The sequence below is a fragment of the Onychomys torridus genome, chromosome 20, assembly GCF_903995425.1.
Source record: "Onychomys torridus chromosome 20, mOncTor1.1, whole genome shotgun sequence".
NCBI classification, from domain to species: domain Eukaryota; kingdom Metazoa; phylum Chordata; class Mammalia; order Rodentia; family Cricetidae; genus Onychomys; species Onychomys torridus.
Genome location: NC_050462.1, coordinates 38034123 through 38056673, shown reverse-complemented (window position 1 = coordinate 38056673; position 22551 = coordinate 38034123). Strand labels below are relative to the sequence as shown.

The following is a 22551-nucleotide window of genomic DNA, read 5'->3' as shown; positions in this document are numbered from 1 at the left end:
TCAAGTTGGTTTTAGTACAGGTTATAAGAGCAGTTATATACACAAATCAATAAATGTAACATGAAATATAGCACATAAATAAAATGAAAAGCAAATACTGTATAACCACTTAAGTAGATGCAGGAAAACGTCTTTTATAAAACTAAGCATCCCTTTGTGATGAAAGTCCTGTGGAACTGGAAAACAAAGGATCATTCTGCAATATAATAAAGGCAGTGTGCAACAAATTGAAGCCAACATTACACTTAATTGGGAAAAACTTAAAGCATTTCCTCTTAAATAAATGACAAGGTTGTCCACACTTGACATTCTTACTCTGTAGTTCCTCCAATCTTAGAGTAATAAGGCAAGAAAAGGGTAAAACAGAAACAGAAAAGGTAATTCATCACCTCTTAGGTGATGTTTTAGCATAGTGTGGCCTTATACTTAAAAGATATAGACTCTTAGCAAAGTAAAGAGACGCAGTAGTGAGTGGCTTTTCTGTGTACCAGTACAAACCGTAGAGAAACCATGACAACAAATTAAAAAACCATCACTAGCCAAAGTCATTCTGAGCAAAAATGTCAACATTGGAAGCATCCCAGCATGCTACTTACACGTAGATGCAGATCCATAGTAGCAAAAGCAGTGTGATATTGGCACGGAATCAGACACAGAGATAAGAGGCCCGAAACAGAATACTCAGGAATAAGCCTACACAGCTACAGCCATTTAGGTTTTACTGTATTCTTGTCTGTTTGCGATTGTTTTTAATAATCTGTCCCCTCCCCCTACTTTTTCATCTGATTACTGACAAGATTGGAGGAAAAAAACAGCCCTCTAAAGCTGATACTGGGAAACTGGACATCCTCGGATGGAGACTACAGTTAGAGTCTTCCCTCTCTTGTTTGGTTGGGTTTGGGGTTTTGTTTTTCTTTGGTTAGTTGGTTGATTGGGGTTTTTAAGTTTGTTTGTTTGTTTGTTTTGGAGACAGGGTTTCTCTGTGTAACAGCTCTGGCTGTCCTGGAATTTGCTCTGTAAACCAGACTGTCCTCGGAATCACAGAGATCCACCTGCCTCTGCCTTCTGGAGTGCTGGGATTAAAGATGTGTGCCATTCCTGCCCAGCAGATCCTTTCCTCTTACTCTGTACAGAGATCAACAACTCAGTATGATCAAAGGAGAAAACCTTGACCAGCTGTTCATGTGATAATGGGCTTGGTACCTAGAATATAAACAGACTGACAGAACAGACAATTTAGTATATAAATAAGTAATGAGTTGGACAGGTACTTTGCAGGTGAAGGTGTACAAGTGATCAGTATGTAATGAAAGAACGTCATTAAGGAAATACAAATCAGAAGATTTCCGTCTCACGTTCTCAAGTGGTAGTAAGGATGGAAGGAGAGGCGAATTGGAGACGTGCTGATAGACACAGAAATAATTTCGGCCACTGTGGAAGTCAGTGTGGCTGATTCTCAAAAACAGTAAAAGTGGCATGAACTACTATGACATACACACAGTACAAATACATGCATACCATGTTTATTGTAACACTCTTCACAGTAGCTAGAAGAAATGAAAGTAAAAAGTGGACTGAAGTAATGATATCTTCCGAGAGGGGTGCATGGCTGACACAGATGAGGGGCGCTTGAAATGAGTCTTGGAGAGTGAGGACTTTGAACCCTGAAGATGAGTTTGGTTGTGTTTTATTCAGAGTAATTCTAAATAAAGGCGTGCATGGACATAGTACTGGATTGTTCGGTCTTTTTATAATAGGGCTTGTGGGAATACCCACACTAGGAGAGAGCTAGTGCCTCCGGAAGAGGTTTGGTGCACAGTGCACTTGAGAGCAGTGTGTCTTCTGAGCTGTGAGGGAGTGTGAGTGCCTGTTCATACCGTACCAAGAGTTCCTGTCTGCGTGAGTTTTGTTCTGTTACAGCATGTAACCCGGTTCTTCTTTGTATTGCAGGTAAAGGCAAACTCTGTAAAGCAGGAGTTCGAAAAGCAAGATGAGCTAAAGCGATCCGCCATGAGGGCAGTGGCAGCATTGTTAACCATTCCCGAAGCAGAGAAGAGCCCACTCATGAGTGAATTCCAGTCACAGATCAGCTCTAACCCGGAGCTGGCGGCCATCTTTGAAAGTATCCAAAAAGATTCGTCATCCACTAATTTGGAATCAATGGACACTAGTTAGATGTGTGTTCCACATGGGACCATTACATTTGACCGCACAATGCACTGAATTGACAAGTTGACCATAGACACGGAAGAGAAGTGTCTAGAAGCTTCAGGATGTTCCGCTTTTATTTTCCTCCATGGAGAGTTTGTTCAGCTTTCTTCCATTGTTGTTTTTATAGCATTTACTTCAGAAATCTGTATTTCCATAATCCAGAGGTTGTAAAACCACTAATGTTTTTAGTGGTTAGGGCAACATTTGAAATGGGAACTAAAGTTAGGATTTATGGAATGTGGAGATAGGGTCCAGTATCTGTTTGCCCTGTAATGTGTAGGATTAAAATGTTAAAACTTTGTGACCATGGATTTCTTGTTTTATAAATTCTCATTTAAAATCAGTTCTTCAACACACACAAAAAAAAACATGTTTCTTTCCTTGTATAACCTCTTCTTTCAGCAACAGGCAGATTTTTAACAGGCAGATAAGAATATCCATTTAAAATGTTATATTTCAGAGATTGGCATCTTAGCAAAGATAATAAAGTATCACTTAAGTATAAGGCTTAACAATATCCCCTGTGCACACTGATTTTTGCATGAACAGGGTTACAAATAAGTATTGTCTGTAACAGCATGTGCAGATTATTCACAATACCAGTTAAAATAAGCATTAATGCAATTTTCAGATACTTTTGCACAGAAAACATCTGGTGAGAGAGGAGTTAATGTTGAAACTAGTTTCCTAACCAACCAGTATGAGTTTATAGATCATTTCAGCAAATCAAGTTACAGCAATTTGCAACTTTTTCTATTCTAAATTATCTTCACATTTAAGTACTTAGTTTTTCTGGGTTCCCCGTGTATGCGTGTGTTTCCTCAAACACTGGTTCATTCCTGTTGAGTGTCTGCCTTTGTTCCTGAAGGATAGACACCTCACCTATGCTCGCAAGGTTCCTTTTCAGGACATTCTGAAGCTGGCCACCTCTCACTTTGTTAGCTGCAGCTTTCTCGTAATTGAGTTACAGTCCCTCCCTCCCCAGCCGTCTCTTGTCAAGCTAACCTCCATATTGTCTTTGGTAAGTGTTGACTGTTTGCTGGGGGAGCAAAGCTTTTGCAGTTCTTTCTGTTGTAGCTGAAGTTTGATCTAACATTCCATGAAGCTCATTTCACACTGTAGCTCCTTCAGATTGTGGTGCTCCTGTTAACAGTAAGAGCTGTTCTGAAATAAAGACATCTCTCCATGCTGTGCAGATGGAGTTTACATGCATCGAAAGGGGGCAGTTGTTTGATCGGGTGAGCAGTTTCAAGTAATTGGTTTACAAACGGCACCGTTAGATATAAAACTGTGAATGAACTAAAATACTTCTCCAGTTATCAAACTTAGGTGCTGTAGTAGTAAAATGCAGAGTTGTTTTAGGTGGTAACAGACTGGCTATTCTAGAACAGCTTGGCTCTGAATGCCAGATGCTGCAGAAGACATTGGTACTGGTGAGCAGTTCCATTATACATTGGCTTGGGACATTATTAGAAGTTGGTGCCATGTCAAAATACGGCAGGTAACAAATTTTATACCATAATTTGCATAAAGCTAATAGTTTAGTGGATTGTGGACTATGCATTACTATGGTATAGATGAGGATATAGTTAAGATTTGGGTTAATGGTTTCACAGTTAGTTACATCAGGCTCTAGGACTGAATAAAATTGTGACAGTCATGTGTGCTGTGACTGTCCTAGTTAATTACCTAAAGTTAAACCCATGTACTTTCATTGGGTTTTTCCTTGGTTTGTCTTGAACTCAAGGTACATGTTACATCGTTTTGTTTTTCTGTTTTGAGTCTTGCAAGTCAGCTCATTTTCCTCCATTGATAAATTCTTTTCCGAAGAAAATGCTGCTTTAATAGTCCACTACCTATACATACAGAGCAGAGGAATGATATCTATACACAGGCCATCAGAAGAATGTCAGGTTTCAGTGCTGAGCCACACTAATGCGCTGGTGATGTGGTCAGATCTGAAATGAAGTAGTAAAGAATGGAATCCAGACACATCACCACTCCCACCAGAACGGTAGGGCTCTGCCTGGCAGCTCTCTACCTGGGAGGTTCCTAGAAGTCAGTAGTGTGAGAGCAGGCTGTTGGCACTTTCTATGAATACATTGAAGTTAGTTTAAAACTATCTGAAATTATTTTAAAAGAAAACTCAATGTGCATTGAGTTTTAGGTTTAGACTGTCTTAGGAAATTTAGGAAGAAGTCTAACAAGAGTTATTTATAAAGTTAGTAGGATTGAGTGCTACTATTCATATATTTTGTTAGTGATATCTAAAAGCTGCTTAACTACTAGCAGAATTCTTAAGAGATTGGAATATGATGGCTTTGTTAAATGTTTGTATATTTACATGAAATAATCATAATTAAGCAACCAAATGAGTCCTTTGTAATCTACACATTCCTTGTGTAAACAGTAACACAGGGATATACACAATTAACTTCTAGGATGTTTGGCTATTTTTGTATCTAGCTCAGCCTTGGATATACGTCATGATTGAAGTTCAAAATGGTGAAGTATATAAAATCCTCAGCTGCTGAAGAATTTGTTTAATTTAATTTGTTCATATGTCTTCAGAGCCACGTTCAGTTATGTGATGAAATTTATAGTAATGCTTCGTAATGGAAGTGATATTTTCTTCTCACGTTAAATTTGAGAATCTTCAGGAGGCTGACACAGGATCATGAGTTCAAGGACCGCTTGGGCTACATAACAAGACCCTTTCTCAAACGGGTGTGTGTGTATGTGCGAGTGTGTAAACCTAAGTTGTCAAAATTAAATTTTTGATATTTGGATGTGGAAGCTTCCAAGAAAAATTCAAATTGTACCCTTTATTCAAAATTTCATTTTTACTTTTAAGTTACTGTCTTCTTTAATTTCTGTTGAGTTGAAAAATTGACATTTGGTTGAAAAAATAGTACGCAATAGAAGTGTGCCAGCAGCTATCCAGAGCTCACCAGATAAAGCTGTTTTCTTAGGAAAAACACAAAGTGGTATTTATTTTTCCCTTTTCAGTACAAGAGTAGCTTGTTTTCCTAGTAATACTAATAAAGATTTTGTGAAGACCTGTATTATGCTCTAGGGCTTTTGGGTTTCAGTAACATGGTGGTTTCTATGTTGGAAAACTAGCATAGCATCCCAAAAAGGATTTCATTTTCTTGGGGCATTTTAACAACCAACTCTGAAAATGCCATAGAGGTGATGTATGTGATTATTTCCTGCTAGACCTACAGCATCAGTGAGTCCAATTCTGAAAGATTTTATTTAGTAGATTAAAGCTCTGTGTTGGGGCCTTCAGACCTTTCATTCTGATATCAGATCTCTGCGTTAGTTTTGGAATGTTTGTTTTGCTCAGGTCTTCACAAGAGAGAGAATGGAGAGAAAACTTACTTGAAACAAAGTCCCTTACAGATGAAGGAGAATTGGAATTAGCATTATTTAGCCACTTGGTAGTAGTGGGTGCTCCTTGAGTGACTTGGGAATGCTCACACACGGATGAAAAGCTATGGAGTTGTACTCTGTATGATACCACGGCAGCCCCTTGTTGACCATTTTGTAATAAGCTATTATCTGAAAAGTTACTTTGCTTGTTTCATAGATTTTTTTTTTTCACGTTTAAACAAAACTGCAACTGCTTGCTTAGGTGAGGGCAGCTAAATGTGAATGTACCTGTACAAGTGTAAGACATGTATTTGCTTGCAATCATTGCCACATGTAAACCAAGCAAGGCTTTCCTAAGAGATGCGGAAATAAACTCCTGGTTCCTTATTCTAGAAATAAAATCCATTTTTTTTTCCTTGAGAATTTATACTGCAGTAGACAAACGTTACTTCAGGTAAGGATTTTGGATGTTGACACTGTTCAGAGTTTGTGTTGTTGAGTGTGAGTGTACTGTAAGATAGCTCCATCCTGGCTGCTGCCTTCTGGGGGCCAGCCAGGACCAACACTCCTTCAGAGACTGCTCCAGGTCCAGATGAGAGACACTGACTGCATTGCCTCCATGGAGATCCATCCTGTTTGAGAAAGAATGTTCTTTCTAGCCGCTATCTTCAGCAGCAGTTAAATAGGTGTTTCTTTGAAGAAGGTAACCATCTCATGGAAGAGTTCTTCCTGTGTATCATTTTTTCATCTTAGTGTATGGTTGTTGCTTTTAACCAACTGATTGTGCTGGTTAGCATGAGTCAGTGAAAAGCGCTTACTATGACCCACAATGTGGCATCCAGTGTTTTAAATTGGCAATCTTCAGTAAGTCCTGTGATCTGCTTTCCTCTGGCTATAAAGTGGCATGTTTAATAGAAGTGATTATAAAGGGCCAGTAGTGCAATGTGTCTGAAACAGTTGAAATTGGTGTGCAGCATATTAGCTTAAGTGGCCAAAAGCATCTAATGAACTTGAGTTCTTAGTAAGACCCAAGAAATAGATTCAAAACAAAACAAAACAAAAAACCCTTTTTTCATGAGATTTCCCCCATTAATGTGTTTGCTAGTCAGTATGGGTCCTGTTTGTGCCAAACAGTGACTTTTTCGTGCTTCCAAGGCGTATTTGACAACAGCTATTGCAGTCAAGTTGACTGTAGCAGATTTTTGCTGTTTTGCTAGAATTGGCTCAGGGTCAGAGAGAATGTGATTTAGTGTGAACCTTGCATGTCTGGAATTCTGAAGATGGGGTGGGGCACAATGGCAGAAGGAACTGCTGTCACAAATTGTCTTTGAAATGAGGCCATTGCATGAGTGAGCTCTGTTTGCTTGGGAGGAATAGCATAAGCAACAATGATAACTTGATTGCCTTTTTTTACACAGTAACAGAATATTAATGAGCTTAATTTACCGGGTAATTGGTCTGTAGAATGGTGACTGGGTTGGTAACCTTAAGCACATTATTGCCTAGAGGTTTAATGTGTTTAAATCTACATTTAGGGACACCAGATGGCTCAGGAGGTAAAGGCACTTGCTCCTCGGAAAGCTACTGACCTGAATTTGATCCTTGAGATGAGTCCACATGGTAGAAAGAGAGACCATTCCTGCAAGTTGTCTTCTGGCTGCCACCCCCCCCCCCCAAGCATACTGTGGCACGTGTGCTTGGGGACACACACACACACACACACACACACACACACACACACACGCATAAAGTAAATGTAACAAATTTTTAAAAATAAAATCTACACTTCAAACATTAAACACTTGTTCTCCAGCCTCAGATCTATGGAAAATTAACAACCCAGAAGTCAGATAGGCATACAGGGCTGCCCAGGTGAGCACTACTGAAAAACGTGCTGCCTTGGGTCTTACACAGCCTGCATAGACACACCGAGACTAAAGTGGAGCTGGCAAGAGATCAGGCATGTGGTGCACATACTTACGTAAATGCAGGTGACACATGAAATAACGAAACATTAAAGGAAAAGGGCCTGTTGTAAAAGAAACCCCATTGCTGTTGCTCCTATGGACCATGAGGTGGAAGGCTTGGCCACATAAAGGTAGTAGTAAGTAGCATGAGAGTGGGGAAAGTGAAGTTGGGTGTGGTTTAGGGCAGAGAGGCTCTATTCTGGCGTAGGGATACCGGAGAAATACTGCATGTGACAGGGCGTTGCTGGCCAAGGCATACAGGCATGTCTGCATGGCGAGTTAAGGAGCACAGTGTGGCTCGTTTAAATGGAGTAGTGAGAGTCTAGGATGCAGGAGTTAGAGACCTGGGATTTGCCGGGACACTAGCAAGCTAGAAAAAGGATGCAAAGCTAGTCAGTGGTGGGATGGCATTTGCACTTGAAAGATGAGCTGTCTTTTAGCAAATGCGCTGGAAAGAAGGAGTGATGTAGGGAGTGGTTAACTAAACCAGTGTAGTTTGTGGTTTAGATCAAGAGTGTTTCATTCTGTGAACATTGTTGGCAGCGTGGGAGGGAGGATTTGTTCCCATCCCACTTGGGACCCAGGATAACCAAAACGCCCTTTTGAGACATGCTGGTGTTTGTAGTAGAGGGAAGAGAGAAGAGAATCACACCCAACTCTGTACTTTCACTTGGTATGACGCACCAGAGCTGACCACATTTGGGTAGGTGAGCAAACATGATGCCATCCAACAGTCCTTCACCAGGCTGGTGAAGACAGCTGCAGCTGAGTAGAAGGGCTAGGTCAGTTGTACACTCCACCACAAATGTCAGGTGCCCGTTACAGAGCCTTTTCAGTCACCCTGCTGCTAAACAGCTTATACTTTGCCTCATTTTCTCCCTCCCTTTACCTTGTCATTGCTATAGACTAAACTGCCCTCGCCCCTTCCAAGGCAACCTCACCAGCTTCACTCTGAGTAAACAAAACAATGGCCCCCCTGAGAGGGCCAGCAGGTTCACGTTAGATGTTTTCTAACATGCTTAGGTACCTTCATTTCACATTCCACACCCATGAGTCTTGTTTCAATCTTTACCATTTTTCTTTTATTTTGATTTTGTAAATTTTATATCATAAGTTGACAAATTAGAATGGCACATATTTATGGGTCACAAAGTATACGTGTGTGTGTGTGTGTGTGTGTGTGTGTGTGTGTGTGTGTAGTTTTAATCAAAGTGACTAAAGCTAGCACATCTATTACCTCAAATTTTTTTTTTTTTTTGAAATTTGGTCTAATTATGAAAGGTAACCACAGTCATCAACATGTACAGTAGATCTCAAATACTTCTAACTGAAACTACCCACTATTTCATCCAACCTCTTCAAGCTATATTGAACATTTCCATCTGGTTATTTAAACTTAAAACTCTAAGACCTTTTTTGTAGTCGTTTGAATGAAAGTTGCCTTGCTGTTTTGTATCAACGGAGAAGTAATACATTCTTCTATCCATCAAGTTCTGTGAGCCTTGGTCACTGAAACATCCCAGAGGCCTGCAGTCCAGTTCCTCCTGGTCCAGTTCCTCTTGGTCCTGCCTAGCTCTTTCCTGGTGTTGTGAATAACTTATTTGTGCAGTTGCTTGTCTCTTCCTGGGTTACAGGTACTTATTTTACGTGTTACTACTTACTTCTTACCTCCATACTCAGGCAAAACCAGTAGCCTTGCTTCACCAATGAAATTACAGCCTTGATTCCCATTATTGTGGAGATGAAGGAAGCCCTGAGTGAAAGAGTGAGGAGCTGATGAAGTCCTGAATGGATGTGTTATTGACAAGGACCCCAATGCCTCAGACCCATGGGAACTGGCAAAGCCTCCCCCAGGTCAGGGTCAGGGAAGTGGCAAAGCCCTCCTCTAGTATGTGAGCACATGTTGACAGTGTATACAAAAATCTACAACTGCAACTTCTTCCTCCTGAATGACTCACCTGAGGCTGCTCCCTGATAGAGACCTCCCACCAAGACTTGCTAACCCCATCCTGTGCTGTACGTAATAAAAGTACTGAGTTTCCAATTATGAGTGGTTGGCACTGGTTCCTGCTTGAGAACTGGCTTACAGGTCTGGATCTACAATACCAGTTCTGCTGTCCACAGCCAAATCTACCATAAGAGGACTAAAGGAATTGAAAGATGGGCTACTCAAAAACATCGCCATTCTTCTGGTTTACGTGTTGATTTTAAAAAATAATTTAGTTCTATGTGTCTATGTGTTTTTATCTGCATGTATGTGTACCATATGTGTGTCTGGTGCCCCTAGAGCCAAAAGAGTATTGGATCCTCTGGAACTGGAGTTAAAGATAACATTGTGAGCCTTCAGGTAGGGCTCCTCTACAAGAATGGCAAGTGCTCTTAACCTCTGAGCCATCTTCTCAACCCATGTGTTGTTGCTTTCTTAATCAGTTCTACGGGAACAGAGCCAATAGAATGAATATAATTGAAAGGTATTTTAGGTAGGCTTACATGACATGGTCTGGGTAGTCTAATAGTGGCTTTCTTCCCAGTAGACAGGATGAGAACTCAGGAGCTGTTCCATCCATGAGGATGGATGCCTCAGCAGTCTCAATGTGGTGCTGGAGGCCCAGAAGATTCCTGAAGAGCAAGCCACTGGTTTTTCAATCTATGTTGGCCAAGAAATCTGGTTTCAAATGTCAGCCGAGGATTGCAGTGGTGGCAGTGGCAGAAACAGATGAACTTGCCATCAAGATGGGAAGTAAAACAGGCAACAAGCAAAAGCTTTCCCTTTGGACCTTCTTGTAGGCAGGAGTTCCTCTCCTGCCTGTCTGTTCCCAAATAATAATTGACTCAGAGGCTTAATATTATTTATAAATGATCAGTCGGTAGCTCAGGCTTATTGCTAACTATTTCTTACACTTAAATTAACCCATAATTCACCGGGCGGTGGTGGTGCACGCCTTTAATCCCAGCACTTTGGAGGCAGAGGCAGGTGGATCTCTGTGAGTTCAAGGTCAGCCTGGTCTACAGAGCGAGTTCCAGGAAAGGTGCAAAGCTACACAGAAACCCTGTCTCGGAAAACAAAAAACAAAAACCAAAAAAATTTACCCATAATTCTTATCTATGTTTAGCCACGTGACTTAGCACCTTTTCTCAAAATGGCATTCTCATCTTGTTTCCCTTGCATCTGGCTGGCGACTCTTTGACTCCACCCTTCTCTCTCCCAGCATTCTCAATTTGGCCACCTTACCTTCCTGCCTGGCTACTGGCCAGTCAGCATTTTAGTAAACCAATTCCAGTGACAAATCTTTATAGTGTACAAGAGGATTATTCCACAGCACCTTTCTTATGTGTTGGCCTCGGGAAGACAGACTAACCCAAAACTCTCAGAGGCTCTGATGAAACTACACTGGGCCTCCAGGGGGGTGCTGCCCATGCTTAGGGTAGGGCCTCTATTTCAGATAACCTAATTAAGAAAATCTCTCACAGGTGTGCCAAGAGACTTGTCTCTTAGTTAAGTCCAGATGCAATCAGTTGACAACCAAATTTAACCATCACAGTTACCCACAGCTAGTATGTAGCAATCTGTGCTTCTACACACCAAGGATTTGAATGGGATTCTTTCTATTCTGTGTCCCATGGCTTCCAAGCCTTGAAGAAAGACTCCTTTGCTCTTCAGGAAATGGGAAAACATAAGCTTGGATAAAGAGTGAGAAACAACACTCCTCCTTGTCCACCTCCATTAATAACAATGAGATTGAATTCCATGCCACTTTAAATAATGAGATAATGGCTTCTCAGATAATCTTTTGTTTGTTTGTTTGTTAATTCAATATTTGGAACTAGAAAGATTGTTCAATGACTGTACTTGCTCTTCTTTCAGAGGACCTGGGTTCAACTCCCAGCACCCACATGGTGGCTCACAACCATCTGTAACTCTAGTCTTAGCATATCTGATGCCTTCTTTTTTAAGTTTAAATTGAGGGTTGGGGATTTAGCTTAGTGGTAGAGTGCTTGCCTAACAAGCACAAAGCCCTGGGTTCGATCCTCAGCTTCCCCCTCACTCAAAAAAAAAAAGTTTAGATAGGTTTAGCAGTTAAGAACACCAACTGCTCTTCTAGAGGTCCTGAATTCAATTCCCAGCACCCACATGGTGGCTCACAACCATCTGTAATAAGATCTGGCGCCCTCTTCTGTATACATAATAAATAAATAAATAAATAAATAAATAAATAAATAAATAGATAAATAAATAAATAATATTTTTAAAAAGTTTAAATTGAAAAAATTAGTATGCCTTAACTCTCAGGCTAGCCATGTTTTTGAAAGGAAGAGTCGATCAGAATGGAAGAAAAAAATAAACTAGACATCTTAAAATTTTTTGAGGAAGTTAATTTCTCTATGATTCCAGAGAGAAAACTGAGGAATAGAAAAAGCAAAAGAATAGAAAAGAGGGATAAAAAAATATTTTAAAGATTGATTTATTATGTATACAATATGCCTGCAGGCCGGAAGAGGGCACCAGATCTCATTACAGATGGTTGTGAGCCACCATGTGAGTGCTGGGAATTGAACTCAGGACCTCTGGAAGAACGGCCAGTGCTCTTAATACCTGTGAGCCATCTCTCCAGCCCGGGGGATAAAATTTTATTGGAGAATAACATAGAGAGAGCAAAGAAGGTGTTCTGGCTCAATAAATTATCAAAAAGTGAAAACATTGGTGTGGCCATCACTCTGGTCAGAAAAGCTGACCAATCCGCCTCCTGCTTCACCCTTGTTTCTCATTACATTGTCCTTTTAGTGTTTTAAGTACCAAGACTGAGACTTTGGGTCTCATACTCACTCCCTTTGTGGGCCAGGCAACTCCTAAAAATGTACATATTGTCTGTATACCTACAACTCTGAAATTAATGTCTCCAGTTAGAATGTTGCCCCTGAGCCTGAGTATATCCAACTGCCTACTTGACACCTTCATTTTGATATCTTACAAGCATCTCCAGTTTAATGGCATAGAACTAAATTCTTAACTCTCCCCTTGTAACTTCTCAGCCCACAGGTATGGTGATACATTGTGTACCCTAGTAAAACTAGCCTGAAGATCAGAGAACATAACAAGCCACTAGATTAAACACAGGGGCCAGGCAGTGGTGGCACACAACTTCAATCCCAGTACTGGGAAGCACACATGCCTTTAATCCCAGGAAGTGATGGCTGGGCGGAGAAAGGTGTATAAGGCGTGAGGAGACAGGAACTAAAGGCTTTTCGGCACAAGCGTCCCCTTCGGCTAGAGGCCTTTCGGATAGAAAGCCTTTCAGGCTGAGGAGTTGGTGAGGTAAGAAGAGGTGGCTGAGGCTTGTTCCTTTGTCTCTCTGATCTCTCAGCACTTACCCCAATATCTGGCCCTGGGTTTTTTGTTTGTTTGTTTGTTTTTGTTTTGTTTTGATTTTATTTAAAGACCTATTAGAAATTTGTGCTACACACAGGGTCCTTTGTCGTACTAAGTATGATAGCCTCATCTTCTAATTGAAAGTCTTCAAGGCTTCAAGTCATCCTCAATTCCCCTTGCCCCCTCATATAACATATACAATTCATGAAGCATCCTTTTCCTTGGAGGGCTCTTGCATCTTTCCGATCACGTCTCTGTATCTCTATCGACGCTAGTCTAGTTAGTTTCTGTGAGCACATCTGGTCTGCCTAGATTTTGGTAACTACTTCCCAGCTCTCCTCAGTGCTCTTTTGCTTATTCTCCTTCAGGCTATGTTAACCCTACTGGATGAGAATAAGACCACTACCACAATTTTTGAGTCAAACTTGAAACAAGCTTTATTAAATGCTGGCCAGGACGATGGACACTGGACCAGTCCATACTTGAGATTACCAGAGAATGACCATGAATCACATTAGTCTGGTGCTTATAAAGGCAAAACCCTCAAGGCTACTACATACTTCCCACCTTTGTCCAATGTGGTGGTGGGGGGGGGGGGGCAAACATACATCCTGCTTACATACCTCTCACCTATGTGTGATCAAGCACATCCTGTGCAGTTGGGGGCACCAACCTTGTTTGCAGAAGTGAAAACAGGTGGCTTGTTGTCTTACATGAACAACAGCCCCCAGCATTCCAGGAAGTATCTGTCCTTGGTTATGTGGGGCTTATAGGTGAGAGGCATTTTTGTTTTTATAGATCTCTTAAGCACAGTCATTTAAATTTAAAACATAATCCTAGCCCCCAAGGCAAGTCTCAGCAGCAGAATTAGAGTGGTCTTCTAGAAAATCTGATTATGAAAGAATCAAGCAGACGCCTTAACTGGCTGCTCAGTCTTCTCTCAGAGATCAGGCCTCAATTTCCATTCCCTGAGACTTGAGCAAGCAGTCTCTGGGAGGGCCATAAACAAAAGACATAGATAGTCCTTGCAGTAGCTCCCTTTCTGCATGTACTCTGACTGCTTAAGGTTCAGTCAATTGTTTACTGTCTGGGACACCTCACCAATTTAGAACTATGTGCATGAGTCAAGGACAGAGCCTGGGCCACTGAGTCAGCCCCCACACTCAGTATATGCTAGGCCAGTGAGCCTCCATGGCAGCTCAAGGACAGAGCCTGGGACTTGTCAAGGCCTCCCCCAAAATGATAACTGTAACCCCCAACCAGTAAATTCAAAGGTTACATACCCTCGCCCAACCATATGACGCAAAGGCTTATACCACCCTCCTTGCGGTTTTTCCTTTTCAAACCCCTCACTCTGAGAGTTCAGGGCCGTCTCCTCTACCCACTGTGTCAAGTGTTGGACACGGACCAAGCCCAGGCTTGCTTGTTATCAATAAATCCCTGTGTGTTTTGCATCGGATATCAGCTCTGTGGTGGTCTTGCTTGGGGGTCTCTTGATGCAGATACAACAATTATAGCACTCCATAATCTAGAGCCCTCTACTCAGAAAAGCAGACCTTTCCATATAGCTTTTAAGTCCCTCCAGGATCTAACTGTCCATTACCTTTCTGCCTTCAGCTACTCTCTGAGATGATGCACTCGGCTGCATCTCTCCTAGCCTCCTACTTGTTACCTCATGGTGCCAGGTACACTCCCACCTCAGGACATTTGCACTGGCTCTTCCTTCTGCCTAGAACACTGTCTTCCAAAGTGCCCTGTCTCAGCCAGATAGCCACTTTGAACTTTGATCATGCCTTCTAATTTATGCGCGTCCTTTCTAACTAGTCCTTTCATGTCTGGCTTTTGTTACTGCCCTATTTATTACGCAACAATTTCCACCACCTTATAATTTACAATATTACCTATGAATATATATACATATATATGTATATAGACTTCCCTGTGTCTTCCCTAGAGAACAAAACTGCTTTATCCAGTAGAGCAAGAGCTAAAACTTAAGAGTTCCTAGAAGAGAAGAGCAATTATTGCAGAGAGATACATAGACTTTCTGGATTCCTTTTACTGAGAAAAGAGAACAACTTTGTTTTACAGTTTGGTATATTTCAAGGGCAGAGTGTGGGGAGGTGGCAAGGTGTGAAGGATTACTGGGAACAGTAGGCCTTATCTAGAGCTCCACAGGTCATAAAGGCTCAGATCTACCTTGTGAACATACTTCCCCAAAAGGCACACCTAAAGGCATTATCCCCTCAGGCTATCAGCTTGTCTTGAAATTTTCTGAAAAGGCATTTTCCCTCCTGGGGGAGGACTAACTGAGTCACAGGTTAAATTTAGGTTTGCCTTTGAAAGCTTTACAGGATATATATACAGACTGGCCTCAAACTCACAGAGATCCACCTGCCTCTGCCTTCAGAGTGCTGGGATTAAAGGCATGCACCACCACTGCCTGGCTTGGGCCATCTATATGGCAACACAAAACCTCCAAGTGGGCAGAGGGTTTTATGTACTGAGTTGTTGTAGGACCCAAGCAGCAGCTTGGCTACACTGTTGCCATGACAGGCTCCATAAAAACCAGCTAAAAGGTAGGCCTGATTTTTCAATTTACTGGTGGGGAGCACCCAGATCCAGGAAAAGCCATTAGCTGATACCACCCAGGGAGGGCCAGCATCTAAGGGGAAGTACCTGACATTCCAAACATTCCAACTGCTAGATAGGATTAGATGCCCCTGAACCTAGCACACACTTATTTCCCTTTTTGCCAAGACACCCCTAGACAAATGTCAGCCATTCAGGGTCTTGAACCCTGGAAACCCCCTCACCCTCAACCTCTACTATAATAAAAACTCTACCCCACCCAGGCTTGGCACTCTCTGCTCTCACCACTGGTTTCGACAGATGGAGAGTCCAAGCTCAAGCTTGAAATAAAGGCTCTTTGCTTTTCCGTACAAGATTTGGTCTCCATGGTGGTCTTTTGGGGGTCTCTGTCATCTAGGCATAACAGTTGTAGCATTAATATATAAGACATGCATGATATTATACTCCTTAAATGTTGACTCAATAGATGGGTGAAAACATGAGTAAATAATCTCCCATATCCCTAAATGGCTGCAGATGGTGGTGTCATGCATGAGATTCTTGCAATGGACATGTTAATTCCACAAGAAGTATGATATCTGCACTTGAGGCTACTGATATTACATGGGAAGTTTTTATTTGAGAATTCACTGTTCTCTTGAATTGGTAATGACTTTGTTTAGAAGGGATATCTGATAAAAAAGCAAGTCTCTCTTCAGTATTGACCTCCAATTTTTCCTCTTGTCCTCAGGGAGTTGCTCTCGACTCTAGTGAAGTAGTTCTCAACCTGGGGGTCATGACCCCTTTGGGGGTTACATATTGGATGTCCTGCATGTCACATATTTACATTACAATTCATAATAGTAGCAAAATTACTGTTATGAAGTAACAATGAAAGTACTTTTATGGTTGGGGGTCAGCCCAGCATGAAGAACTGTATGAAAGGGTCATAGCAGTAGGAAGGTGGAGAACCACTGCTCTTGCCTGTCATGCCAAAAGTTGTTTAAACATATATAAGCATATCTGTATATTCTTTCTTACCTACTTAGGAGCATGTACCATCTTGCTTTTTAAAATTTATCAATGTAGCTTAAAGAATCTCATATGTTAGCTGTAGTACATATGCTTCATATTTTGAAAGTAATCTATAATATAAATTCACCATGATAGTAGATTTGGTAAAAATACAATTTTATGAAAATATTTCTTGACCTCCCAAAGGACTCAACTGTTGTTAGGCCTCTTAGCCAAGTTAATAACACACTTTGGGATCACTCAAGACTTCTCCTGCTGTCCTACTGTGTATCAGCCTGTTTAAGTCTCACTTGCCTTTTAGGAAAATAATGTAAGAATCAGACTTACTATGTGTCGGATATGCCATGCAATCAGCTTTTAAAATCTAAACCAGTGCAAAACTTTAATTTTAAGTTATGTACTTATCCATGTCTTTGACCCAGAATAATGCATGTGTTTATGTGTGTCTTATTTAAGGTTTCTATTGCTGTGCCCAAAACACCATCAATTACTAAATTAAGAAAATTCTCGACAGGCAGAACAACAAATATCTGCCATAAATGTTGGAAACAACCCAAAGATATAGCTTGATAGTATCTGTTTGCAAGACTGTTTGCTTTTATGAGAGCTTTGAAGTCACTTAGGGTCATTAAAATGACTTCTTGTCCTGGAAAGCTCTGTTAAAGATTGCTGTAAAGTGTCTTTCATTCCTTTCCTGTACCATGTTGTTAAGATCAATCCATGGGAGTCTATTTAATGGGTAGTAGGGATTTATTAAGATATAAATTGAGGAAATACACTCATGAATACAGAACGGAGTAGACAGCTGAAGTCGTCCTCTGATCTGACCAGGAGCCAATCCACTTGGCAGTTCGATCAGACCAGGAAGCAGGCAGCAGGCAGAAAGGGCTCATGACCCTTGCCCCTTACCTTTTAAGAGGTTGTGTACAAGGGCAGGAGGCACTGCCTCCTTTGGGCTGCATAGTCCAAGGTCATGGGTGGAGCAAATACCACTACACCATGTTTTCTAGGCTGCTCAGTAAATACAGAGCAACACCCTTTGTTAGGAGCAGACAGATACAGGGGCAGCCAGGCATCAGACAGTATTCAGGAAGACATAGACACCACCGAGTAAAGATAGGCCAATAAACACAAACTATAGAGTGACGGAAGGAACAAGGAGAGAAGTGAATTCACATTTGAGCTCATCTTGGACAAATTAATGAAAAGAGGAAGTCTGTGTTTTGGTTCATCTGAGGTTGTCTTTAATGTGTTAATCAATACGAAATTGGTTCCACCATATTCTTTCAAGTGCAATAAATATTCTTATTGTAACTGATAGGAAGGCATATATGATGCAGACAAAACAAACCAAAAAGAAAGAAAACATTTAGATTTAAAGTTTCAAAAGAGTTCTTGTTAGCAAGTGATTTATGAATGATAGTCTTTTTTCTATCTTTTTTGGAGTTTTGACCATATTTTGAAATGTTCTCATTGAAAGTATGAAATGTTAAGCTTGCTTCAGCACACTACCATCACTGGGGTATAAAACAGATGAGTGTGCGTTTTATAGATTCTATTGAAGTGTTAATCTAACTCTTAATAAGAAATCAGGAGTCAAATATTGGGGTAAGAACCTGAAGGATCAGAGAACCAGGAGCAGTCACCAGCTGCTTCCTATCTCTTTTGTTCCTCCATCCAAAAGGGCCGAGATCCTGTCTGCACCCTGCCTCATCACTTCCTATCTCCTCTCTGTACAGACCCCCAGACCTCTGTGGTTAACTAGTGGCTAGCTCTGCCCTCTGACTCCAAGCTTGCTTTATTTGTCAGAACAGAAACAAAATATCACACAACACTCTGTGTCTCCCTGTCTGTCCTGGATCTCCCTCTGTGGACCAGGCTGGCCTCCTCAAACTCACGGAGATCTGCCTGCCTCGGCCTCTTGAGTGCTGGCATTAAAGGTGTGTGCCACCACTGCCTGGCCTCCGTCACTTCTTGCTTACTATGGGCCACTGTGCCTCCCAGCTGTGGTGTTTTGAATGAGTATGGTGGCCCCCATAGGATCAAATTTGTATGGATGTAGCAGGAATCTTAAAAGTTCTTATTAACAAAATCAAACCTGAGGCTAGTTATTGGGGTGAATGCTGGAAGATCAGAGAAACAGAATAAGCCACAGCTACCTCACCTCACCAGTTCCTCAGTTGATCCTGTTTCCTCAGACTGGAAGCTTCTGAGTCCTCATCCAAATGAATCTCAGCTGAACTGTTGCTCCAAAGCCTGAAAGCTTAACCAGCCAAATGCTTCTAGTTTCTGGTCTTCACGCCTTATATATCTTTCTGTTTTTGCCATCACTCCCTGGGATTAAAGGCTTGTGTCACCAAGCCTGGCTGTTTCTAATGTGGCCTTGAACTCAGAGATCCAGAGGGATTTCTGCCTCTGGAATGCTAGGATTAAAGGTGTGCATGCCACCACTTTCTGGCCTCTATGTGTATCTAGTGGCTGTTCTTTTCTCTGACCCCAGATAAATTTATTAGGGTGCACAATATTTTGGGGAACACAGTATCACCACAGATGCTTAGTCCACAGTTAAACTGCTTGGAAGGATTGGGAGGTATGGCTTTGTTGGAGGAGAGGTGTGTCTCTGGGAGTAGGCTTTGAGGTTTCAAAAACCCATACCAAACCCAGTGTCTGTCTCTCTGTGTTCTGCCTGCCTGTGGACCAGGAAGTAAAGCTCTCAGCCACCGCTCAGTACCATGCATGCCCCCATGCTCCCTGCCATGATGATGATAGACTGAGCCTGGGAAACTGCAAGCCAGCCCCAATTATAAGGGTTGCATTGGTCATGGTGTCTCTTCACAGCAATAGAACAATGAATAAGCCACCAGCAATCCACTTGCTCCCTGCCTCACCAGAGATGAGAGAGAAAGAAAGAACCACCCCACAGCCAAACCACAGTTGTAGGAGTTTCTGTTCTGAGAGGCATTATTCTCAGCAAAGTGTACATTCCCTTATGATTAGTGAGGGGGGATACATATTTTATTACCTTATTATTTCCTTTACAGTCAGAGGGTAGAGCTAGCTACTAGTTAACCACAGAGGTCTGGGGGTCTGTACAGAGAGGAGACAGGAAGTGATGAGGCAGGGTGCAGACAGGATCTCGGCCCTTTTGGATGGAGGAACAAAAGAGATAGGAAGCAGCTGGTGGCTGCTCCTGGTTCTCTGATCCTTCAGGTTCTTACCCCAATATTTGACTCCTGATTTCTTATTGATTAAGAGTTAGATTAGCACTTCAATAGAATCTCTAACTGTGATTTTTGTCAATAAAATGCTCTCAATAGTGAAATCCTCTGTTTTCAGTGTGATGACCACGAGGATGGACTGAAGATCTCTGAATCAAGGCTATGCTGTCTTGGACCATCCTATACCCTGAGATGTGAATATTCTACAGAAGAGACACAAGTAAAGAGTCATGAAAGGAACATCATTAGTGGGGCATCTGGGCTATGAGGTAGTCTGGATGGCATGTGTAATCTGCAGTTCACACGTGGACACATACTTCGTTTCTCAAGGCTATAAACGTATTATGTAGCCAGGTTTCCAAACTTCCTTAACATATTTGGAGAGATAGAGGTATTTTTTATAGGCTTGCACAGTTTTAACAGACTAACAAATATATTAATACTGGTAGTATGTATTGCAAACAAGTCAAAACAAAACACTTGTGGTGATTAGAATAAGTGTGGGCCCCATAGACTCATACATTTGAATGCTTGGCCCATACGGGGTGGCACTATTAGGAGGTGTGGCTTTGTTGGAGTGGGTGTGGCCTTGTTGGAGGAAGTGCGTCACTGTGGAGGTAGGCTCTGTGGTCTCATATATGCTTAAGCCATGTCCAGTATGACAGTTCAGGAGTCTCAGCTCCTTCTCCAGCACCATGCCTGCCTATACGCCGCCATGTTCCACCATAATGATAATGGACTACTAAATCTCTGAAACTGTAAGCCACCCCAATTCAGTGCTTTCCAACAGTTGCTGTGGTCATGGTGTCTCTTCACAGCAATAGAGACCCTAACTAAGACAGAGTGAAACACTGAAGAAGAGCTTTGAAAACTGGTTCATTTTGAATTCCTTGGAAACAGGCGAAACCTGCCCTGTTTTATTACTTCTGGATGAGAGTGCATTAAACATGTTAATAGCTAGTTACAGACCTAGGCCTAATGCTCAGCCAGCCTTTCGAAATTAATTGTAAGTTCAGCACTGTCATTACATTCTGACTGCTTCTCTGTTCAGGAACCACTGCCTCTGAACTGATGCTGGCTGGATTTTTTGACTCCTGTTGGAGAGGTCATAGCATCTCTTCACAGCAATAGAAACCCTAAGACAATATCAAACTTTGGCATACTCTTTGGTGCATCTCCATCTGCAAATGATGTTATGCTCATGTGTCTGTGTTCAAATCGGCCCCTCTGCGCCTCTAATGATCTGAAGTCCATATGAAATCCATTGTCTCTTTAAGACCATGTCTTCCAATCACATTCTGAAACGCTCAGAAGCTCATGTCTTTTATGAGAAGACACAGCTCAATTTATAATACTTGGAGCTTAGTCAAGGCGGTTGGAAGGTGGCACTCCTTCCTTGAACCTTCACTGAGAACGTTTCTAGACTTTCCCACCTCTGCTGACTGCCTGGAAGACCCTCTGATCACTGCCTACTTCCAGAAATGGCACCACTCCAGCGCTTTTCCATCCATGCCTCTTCCTCTTTGACTGACTTAAGTGTCCTTTTATAAAAGTCCTTGCCATCACACCTAGGAAACTAAAGGTAATCTGTCTCCCTACTTCAAGCCCAACTTACTCACATCTGCAAGCGTTCTCTAACTACATAAGGAAACATTATCCATGTGACCTGGGGACTAAGAGTTAGAGACATTAGGACATTATGGATGGCGTTATTTTGTATACCTGCAGTGATTTGGATCTGAGAAGTGATAGAATCTGTATTGTATTTTTTTTTTTATTATCTCTTTTCCTGATTCTCAATGGAGGAAGAGCTTGAAGCAAGAGACTCATTAGGAGTACACTGATGTGGATGAGAAAGGTTCCCCCATAGGCTTATATACTTGAACACTTGGTCCTGAGTTGGTGGCACTGTTTGGGACAGTTATGGAACCTCTAGGAGGTGGAGCCTCTAAGAACTTTCAGGAGGAGTGGGCTACAATATGTCACTGGAGTGGGCTCTGAGCGTTTGTAACCTGGCTGTACTTTTTTTTGGTTTTTGTTTTTTGAGGCAGGGTTTCTCTGTGTAGCTTTGGAGCCTTTCCTGGAGCTCTCTTGGTAGACCAGGCTGGCCTCGAACTCACAGAGATCCGCCTGGCTCTGCCTCCCGAGTGCTGGGATTGAAGGTGTGCGCCACCACGCCTGGCCTGGCTACACTTCTTGTTCTCTCTTCTTCCTGTTTCCTGCATGCTGGTGAAATATGACAGCCAGCTTCTTGCTCCTGCAACAATGCCTTCCCTGGATTTTGCAATATCTTCCCCATTATGATGGAGTCTTTCCAGAATTGTAAACCAAATGATCCCTTTCTTCACTGACTTGGTTTCTGTCAGTATGTTTTATCCCTGCAACAGACTAGTAACTTGTATGGAGCTTGGTGCCGAGCACTGGTATTGCTGCTGTGATAAACTAGGCTGTGTGATTTTCAACCCTTTGTATTCTTTTGTGGAAGAATTTGACATGTTGATCTGGAAGAGCCATTGAGTGCTGTGAACAGAGCTTAAGGGGCCATTCTTGTGCAAGCTCAGAAGTCAGTGATGCTGAGAGAAATGTGGACAACAGAGGCCCAACTCATGAGGTCTCAGAGGAAAGCAGGGACTCTATAGGGTCTAGCCTAGGGGGCATTTTGTGATGCTTTTGCTAAAGATCTGGCTACATTCTGCCCTTGTCCTGAGAATTTGTGTGAGGCTGAATTCAAAAGCAGTGGGCTAATTTCTTTGGCAGAGAAGATTTCAAGATAGTATGTCATTGAGTCTGTGGAATAATTGTTACT

The 22551-nt window shown here is 41.9% G+C and overlaps 1 protein-coding gene across 1 annotated transcript in view; it reads left to right on the top strand.

The window, feature by feature from the left end:
- Cand1 (cullin associated and neddylation dissociated 1) overlaps positions 1–5987 on the top strand; it is a 38883-nt gene extending 32896 nt beyond the window's left edge. Inside the window, exon 15 of the mRNA XM_036169675.1 lies at positions 1951–5987. Coding sequence (XP_036025568.1) covers positions 1951–2175 — 225 coding nt within the window. The 3' untranslated portion in view covers positions 2176–5987. The remainder of the gene's footprint in view (positions 1–1950) is intronic.
- The last annotated feature ends 16564 nt before the right edge of the window (positions 5988–22551 follow it).